The sequence below is a fragment of the Diospyros lotus genome, chromosome 6, assembly GCF_014633365.1.
Source record: "Diospyros lotus cultivar Yz01 chromosome 6, ASM1463336v1, whole genome shotgun sequence".
In the NCBI taxonomy this organism is placed as follows: Eukaryota; Viridiplantae; Streptophyta; class Magnoliopsida; order Ericales; family Ebenaceae; genus Diospyros; species Diospyros lotus.
Window position 1 is genome coordinate 437,146 of NC_068343.1, and position 8,651 is coordinate 445,796.

An 8,651-nucleotide genomic window follows, 5' to 3' on the forward strand; every position below is an offset into this window, starting at 1 on the left:
ACGTGTTCAATTAATGAATCCTAGCAGCAGCCGGGGCCACACGCCAAATCTAATCACAGCTCCCTCCCTCTCTCTCTCTCTCTCTCTCTGAGTATTCGATCTGTTGGATCTGTTTTTGCCCTTTGCATCATCATCGTCATCTTCATCTTCTTGAATTTAATTAGAGTACTACTCTCGTTGGAAGTTGTCTTCTCCTACTCGATATATATGTCTCTCTTTCAGGTTTGCCGTTTGTCTTGGGAACAAATTATAGCTCTATATACCCCATCACACTCCCCAAAGAGTCTCTAGTTACAGTGTGTTACTGAGAGAGAAACTGGGTTGGGTTGGGGGAACGTGGGTTTCGATCGCAACTTAAATAATTAATTCTAACCAGCAGCCTCACCTCAACACAACTGCCGGCCCCATTTATATACATATGAATGAAAGAGCAATTATAAGCAGCAGTTACCCGTGATTAATGTAGCAAAGCAATCGCCTTACTCTTTTTTCCCCCGTGATCTGCCCTCGTACGTATAGTTCTTGGATAGCTAGCTAGCTAACGTGCAGATGCAGATGCAGATGCAGTTGCAGTTGATGGGGGCTCATATATATACATTTAGAGAGAGAGAGAGAGAGAGAGAGAGAATTAATAGAGTGCAAATCGACAATAGTCGTTTACCTACTTGGACCCAGAAACCTGCAACGATCCAAGAGCGAATGTAATGGTTCCACACTCAAAAGTTTGCAACAATTAAAGAATCAGACAACATGCGCAGGGATTCAAATGCTGTCATTATGTATGTTCGACTATGAAACCAGCCCATAATAATTAACGAAAGTGACTTCCTTCACGGATATATACATTAACCAGGACGAGAAACCCACCAGATCTTAAATATATATAGGAGGAGTGTTGGGAATTGGGAAAAATGGTGAAAAAGATGATCCTTACTACCGTAACAACAAAACAAATATGTCACAGATCATCGCATTCAAGATTCTCCCAACGGTCATCTAAAAAATTTCCGCTTTCTTGCGGACAGGCTAGTACCTAGGTTTGAATATCAGCTGCTCCTTAATCAGTAAAACCAAAATCCTATATACAGTACAAGGCTACACTTAACTTAAGCATCCAGAAACTGCATATATATATATATATACACGTGTATATGAAATTTTACTAATACCTGCAGGGGCTTCCAGAAGCTAGCTAGCCGTGGTGGATTTTTGCCCAAAGATTGAGATTTTATTGATTAAACAAGGTATTGGGATCTTCCCACATTTAAGAAAAGGTTTGACAATGACATTACCCATCAGGGCCACCACAAAATTTTAAAAAGAAATACAAAATTCTTCTGGGTGCTAAATGCAGACCCTGCTCAGGATTAGAAGTCAAGGACTCAAAGCGCCACCCTCTTGATTCTAACCAGACCAATATCAGAATAAAAAATCAATGAAGATTGGTTGACTGTCTTAGGTCTTAAATGCCAGAAATGGCTGTCAGTTCCTTAAGCTCTAGACACCAAAATAGCTGGGGATATTAGTGCCACGTCTGGCTACACCCTACAAGGGTTTGCTACTGCTCTGCAAACTTAGCTCCTCTCTTTTCATTACGACTACACATATACATACGATCAACATAAAGAAGAACGATTTTCAATAAAAAAATAAAAAAATAAATTATCTTATTAGAACAACATTAAAGTAGTATTTTATAATCATTCACCAATTTAGCGAAATTTGTTCTTTTCAGTTTCAATGTATAGAAATAAATAAGTCAAGTTATATGAAAATTTTGAATAAAAATTCTATTCATATAGCTGGATTTTATGAATCAACACCTTCATGAGAAACAGGTATAAACAGCTCAGGAAACTGAACTAGTTCACAGAAGCTGAGCAGTAAAATGTTCAAACTCATTTCCATTGGTTGAGAGGTGCCAGCTAAAACGGCTGTCTCTGAATCATGGAGATCACAGGCAGAAGGTCTTCTGTGAGGAGACAACTGACAACCTCTTCCTCTTTTGGATTTTCATTTGAGCAACTTTGGACTTCATTGAACTCCACAAAATAACCTTAATTTATCTTAGATACTTGGATTTGCCACATGGAATTTTCCTATCAAGTCAGCTGTATCCAATATGGTTTCATGTTTGACGAAGCAATAATGAAAAGTTCATCCAAAAATTCGAAGCACTGCATTGCCTCAGAACAGAGAACAAATTAAAGGAAGATAGAAGCGCAAGAATCCACCTAGCCAAAATAATATTAAGAAGCACAATAATCCAACTGACTTTATGTCTTACTGCAAATTTTAAGAGCAGAAGTAAGATCTTTGATTTACACCAAGAACAAATAATACAAGGGACACAAAATCCAACGAGCCGCTCCTCATCCTTTGAGATCGACTTGATGAAGAAGAATGAGAGAGAGAGAGAGAGAGTACTGACAGTCAAGGAAGGGAAAAAGCCGAATTAATGGGTTCCAAGAAAATGTGAGAATCATGACGCAGATGTGATTTCAGTAACATATCAGAATGGCACTTCAAAAACATAGAGGATGAGTTAGCCGGCGACTATTAAGATTGATTGTACGCGCACAAATGGTTTGCAATTAAAGGGCATCTGCCAGAGAGAGCGAGACATGGAGGGTGATTTGCCCTTGGTGTGCAGAGGAGGAGGATATAATCTTATTTAGCCAAAAACTCTCACCATCACCAAGAGAAAATCCCAGTCATATGACTGTCAAACTGTATGTTTAATCCCACAAACTGCTCACCAATCCATACTCAAGACCTAAAGAAAACAAAATAGTAAAGGATATATTACACTGCTATCATCAACACACCTGCTGAAAATAAACAAGAAGTTAAAGCCCAAAAGCAAGCAATTTGGCCCTGCACAATTCCACCTGCACATTCCAGACCATAAGTAACGCTATAATTTCTATGATTTACTGAAAATACATATGTATCTATATGTACGTGTGAATCTCAAAGAAGAACAGAAAACTGGGGAGCACCTCTATTTGGAGACCTGGATGAAGCTGTGGAGACAAAAAAAAAAGGCGGGCCAAACCTAAGCCAGTAGTCCCCTGTTGAATTCTCAGCCATCTGTTTCTCTCAACGTTTGCAATTGCACGGCTACAGAAACCATAAACCAACTACAACACCCATCTGCTCAAAACTGCTACTTTTTTGTTTTGTTTTGTGTTGTTTTTCAGGTCCTCCCAATTCCAAATTGAATCTCTCTCTGTACCATTTTCTGCAGTTCCTCTACTGTCCTGATCCCTGAGAATCATCCTTGGAAGATGGTTGCGGCTGTTGCTGGTGCATTCTGGCCTGCCCCATCTGCTGGTAAATCTGGCTGAACGCTTGAGGATTCAAAACCCCGAAATGGCCATCTTGTGAGAGGCCGAGCTCCAACCCAGGCAGCTGCTGGCTACTAGTGCCCAAAATAGAGGTGAAACTCATAGGACCCATATTGGTGGCTGGCAAGTCAAACCCAGGGAACCCAATCTTCTGTAGGTAATTGGAGCTTTCAGTTCCCAAGTTGGGCGTTGATGGACCCGATGATGATGATGACGAAGGCTGAAACCCAAAACCAGCCGCAGCAGCAGCAGCAGGGGGCCATATCCCTGTAGCCGTGGCCACATGGCCATGGGGATGGGGTCTCCCCAAATTCCCACCAACCATTGCCCAACCGCTCCTACTAGCTCCAGGGCCCCCAATTTGGCCACCCAAATCCTCAATCTTTTGGTGCAATCCCGCCGATATGGAGCTCCCCTGCTGCGAAACTGAGCCCCCCGCCGCCGCCAAAACCGACGCTGGGATGGTCCCGCTCCCCGTGGCGGCAATTATCGACGGCTCCGCCTGCTGCAACAGCCACTGAATGGTCTCCCCATCGGATTTGTGTCCCAATTCTCGGGTCAACTGGAAGATTCGAGCGGCACACAGCGCCGGCATCCTTATCCTCCTCCCTCTGCCTTCTACTTTGGTGTGTCTGTCTTTGTTGGAGCTCCTTTTCGGAGCCAGCTGCAGCTGCTTCTTGGCGGCGGCGGCGGCGGCGGAGGAGGCATCTTCTTTGTCTGGAACCGCAACAATCTGGAAGTCCTTGATTTCAGCCGGCTTGTTGTTCTCACCCATGTTATTGTTTGTGTTTGGCTGTGGGAGGCTCAAGAAATCAGGCACCCCCTGTGGCTGCTGCTTTGAGCCCTTGGGATCCATGAACAGGCTCTCTCTCTCTCTCTCTCTCTCTCGCTCTCTCTCTCTCCCCCTCTCTCTGCACAAAAATATTAATTAAAAAATACCATACACAGTAGGGTTGGTGTCCTCTTTGATTAAAGAAAGTGGCCTCACTCACACAAGCAAAAATAAAATATAATGAAATCTAAGGGGGGAAGAAAAAATAAAGAAAAAGTTTCAGACTTTATCAGGTTTCACTGTTTATGGCAAGGAATGTGACAAAAGCAATCCTGAAATTAACTCAAGCTTCATTGGTCTTTCTCCATCTGTCCACTCTGTTTTTACCTCTAGTCTACATCTACCTCTTTTCCATTTTGATGGATTTTGACTTGTTCTGCTTTGGATGGGACGCCTCCTTTTAACTGCCAAATTCACCATCTCACCTCCCTTGTTGCCTGAACACTGCACACTGCACGCACTCGACCAAATTTCAAATTAATATTCTTACTTAATTTTTCTATTAACAACCGTTATAAATTCTTCTATTTTTAATAATCAAACATAAATGAATTGTTTGTATAAAAATATCTTAAAAAAAACCATTACCTTCAATCTGCAATAACTAACTCCCAAAGAAAATTTCCTTCCATTACCTAGCCACAAAAATAAAAAAATAAAAAAGAACTTCCTTCCATTACCTAGCCACAAAAATAAATAATAAAAAAAGAACTTCCATTCATGAACTCTCTCTCTCTCTCTCTCTCTCTCCTCTGGCTTCATAATTTCTCCCTCCTGCATGCTATTATTGCAACAGCAACAACATATGATGCCATCTCTTGCAAGGGAAGGGACTCAAGTGTGAAAGATGGAGGCTTGCTCTGCGGACACTTGGCAAGCAACCAATGGGGATGGTGGGGTTGCTTCTAACCCACTCTTTGGCCCATTCCTGAGATAATACTAAAGAAAACCACAGAAGATTGTTTAAAGAAGGTCATGGATAATGGAATCAACAGCAAGAAGTGATGGGCCAATGTAGAAGTTGCACATAAAGGGGGGCTGTGTTTTTCAGTATGTTCTTCTGTCTGGAGATACTTAAGTGGGTCCTTTTGCTCAGATCTGCAGCTGCTGCTGAATTCATGGCTTGGACCATCTCCAGAATCCCATCTTTCATAGGACAGTGAATCCCATGCAACCGATCAGCCATATTTAATCACAGGACCAGAAATTAGCCTCCCATGAGGGCACATATCATTAACAATTAATGACATCAGTTCCAAAATGAAATGATTGATCGAGGGAGTACAATACCTATTTTATTTATACATAATATAAATATTAATATTTTAAATAAAATATCATTAATTATTCTACTCCATTAAAGAGTTTTCTCTCGAACCCTAAATTCAAGACCATGAATTTGCAGGTCTTTCCCCCCTTGGCGGCTGTAAAGAATAAGGGCTCCAACTTTTCGTGATGTACAGCAAAACCCTAATTCCTTGGAAACGAAAAGGAACAAGTGATAAACGTACGGTTGTGATTGGCACATTTGTAGACTAATGAATTGAAAGGTGAATGGCTAGGTCTCTGGAGTGGACCTGAAGAAACAGCTCAAGAAAATGACAGGCATTTAGGTTCCTGGAATTACTCCGATGACAAAGATACCCCCATGCAATTGATTTCTTCGCCAGGAGCTAATCCATCTAATACTAATTTTCAACTCCATATTATATTCTATTCATTCATTCATTTATATTCTTAAGATGATTATTTTTGCATGACATTCTATGTTTGTATTTTTTATTATGTCAGAAAAAATAAATCACAAGTTAGGCCTTTAACCCTTATGTAGTAGGAGTATTAAACTCACAACTCATCAAATTAATACTGATATATTGTTTATCTAACCATTCAACTTATAACTTAGGGAGAATTCATTCATTCATTTATAACTTGATCCATGGTTTCGTGCACTGGAATGTAATTATATATGTATCATATATGATGAGGTAGCTGCACCTGCATGTGTGATTGAATATATAATTGAAGTGGGTTGAAAATCACCACTCAAATTGGATATCAGGTTTTAGTTTAATTAATTACCAAATTACTATCTACCTAGCTAAACAAAAAAATCTGTTTGCCCACTTAAGGATACCATATATATATATATATATATATGTATGCAGGGCTGGCTACCACTTCACCTGCCAACCAAATCTCTCATTTTACAAAGACAAAACAGTGGCCAAAAATGCATAAATTTTGCCAGTTGTTATTGTATTTTGGAGGGTGTATTTCCTTTAACTCTTTATCTAATTGTTTAAAGGAAGGAGTTCGTTAGACATTCAATATCCATCAGCTTTTTGAAACCTAGACCTAATTAAGAATGAACTTGTTGACAAAATTTGTCCATGGTTGGCTTTTATTGCCAAAGTGAGCATATGTTGGCGTAATTATTGCTTTCGCTTTTGATATTGTTGATTGTTGAAGAGTTAACTGTAAATTCGGAAAATTCTATCCAGCTTGGAGTTGGAGACGCAAATTAAGGTGATAGTGTTACCGACTTCCATTTCTAAAAAAAATACAATATAAAAGAAAAAATTGATATTAGAGGTTTGTAATTAATAGTAGATTTAGACAGTTTGAAAAGTATTTTTTTACGTTAAACTATCACACGTATTTTAAATCACTCAAATCATAATTTAGCAGTTTGGCTCATTTGAACATAAATGTAATAAACATAGTCATTATTATATGTCAATATATCCAAACTAACACGACCATTAAGAATTAGTAGTTTTAGAGATTTTTAAACTTCAATTAATTAAAGAATATGAACAGTCTATATATATATTTTACATGTTAATTTATCAAATAAGAAAACCGAAACAACCAAAACCGATCAGCATGATCAATTTTTTCAAACAGTCTAAATCACTGTCAACCTCCCAAATCAAAAAACCACGACGTAATTACGATTTGGGTGGATTCAACTTAATTTAAACGATTTATTTTTTTTGTGTGTGCATATATATATATATATATATATACCCCTTATTAATTGAGATCTATTAAATGTTTTGATTTTGTTGATGATTCATATATATATATATATATATATATAGCTAGCTAGGCTGTGTGGTGATGATGATGATGGAGGGAGGGAGTGGAGTGGGTATGCGGGGTGTGTGTTGGTGATTGCATTGCTTGTCACATGTGCTTCCCATCTTGGGGACACTGCAGGCCCCTCCTTCAAAGCTACTCGTTGAATAATTATCATTTCATCCCAATTCTCTCTTGAATTCAAAGCTTCACGTCCAAAAAAGGTCTTCCTTTTACGCGCCTTATTACTATTGTTATTATTGTTTATTCATACTAGCTAATTAATCCAGCCCCCATCCATTTATATATACAATACATTTCCTGGAACCCACAAGAGATTGAACTTAATATTAATCTTGCATCCATCCATATTATATATCCATGTCTTGGGTTATGTCTTAATCACTTTAATTAAGCTTATATTAATTAATTAGCTCCCAAACTTGGTGAGATATATATATATATGGAGCTTAATTAGGCTCAATTACTTTTATTTGTTTGTTGATTTGCAGTACGTACTGATATATTAACTAAAATTATTATATATGTGATACAGACAGCTAGATAGATACAACAATTACCCAAAGAAGGCCAAAAGTACTGGTACCTACGGTTGCGGATTCAACGGTAATTTCCTTGATGCTTCCTCTGAAATCTCCAGCAACCTTCCAATTCAGTACTTGTATATAACCACCACCACCATCATCATCATCATTCTTGGAGAGGGTGGTTACCATATATACGTGTAATATATAAGCATATATACAGTGCATGTATATATAAGTTTATATATACACACATACTCAGTGCTGTTAGTTAAGTAATGCAAGTTTTATAAGTTAATTATGCTTTCCCCAGATCATCTGGGGTTACAAAATATTTTATTAATCCTCCACTGGATTCGGCTCCAAACACCAAGATCAAGCCTTTTTTTTTATTTTCTATTCTCTCTATGTTTCTTTTACTAATTAATTCATTGGTTTGATATGGGGCAATAATAATAATTATTATATGTGTAAGATAAGAGTAGCACGTATACGTACAAATACAAGTTTCTCATATTTCTTCTCTTCTGCTTGTCATTTCCTATGATTATATCAACCCATCAGTTAAGGTTAGACAGGTCCAAGGAATTAGTTAACTTGGAATTGAGCCAGCCTTCATTAGTCAATATATATACATATATATATATATATGAGTTGAGCTATCCAATTAATTTAAAAAGAAAAAAAAAAAAGAAAAATCTGATCAGTTCTCTTCCCAATAAGGTGATTAGACTTGGCCTCACAGAACACTTCCAGTTTTGTACAAATTTTACTAGTTTTCCATAATAATTGAAAGTAGTATATATTATTGTATGTCTTCTCAAATTTGCAATGAGATAA

At 38.1% G+C, this 8,651-nt stretch overlaps 1 protein-coding gene across 2 annotated transcripts; it reads right to left on the reverse strand.

The window, feature by feature from the left end:
- Positions 1-2,217: 2,217 nt before the first annotated feature.
- Positions 2,218-4,365, reverse strand: LOC127804837 (transcription factor TCP20). Of its 2 annotated transcripts, none has more exons than XM_052341874.1 (2): positions 3,003-4,365; positions 2,218-2,776 (listed from the first exon to the last, which is right to left on the reverse strand). In XM_052341874.1, the coding sequence occupies exon 1, from the start codon at positions 4,204-4,206 to the stop codon at positions 3,256-3,258; it is 951 nt and encodes a 316-aa protein (XP_052197834.1). In that variant the 5' UTR covers positions 4,207-4,365; the 3' UTR covers positions 2,218-2,776; positions 3,003-3,255. The 2 variants fall into 2 exon arrangements, with proteins under 2 accessions (XP_052197834.1, XP_052197833.1); XM_052341873.1 differs by having other exon boundaries at positions 2,218-2,891.
- Between the last annotated feature and the right edge of the window lie 4,286 nt (positions 4,366-8,651).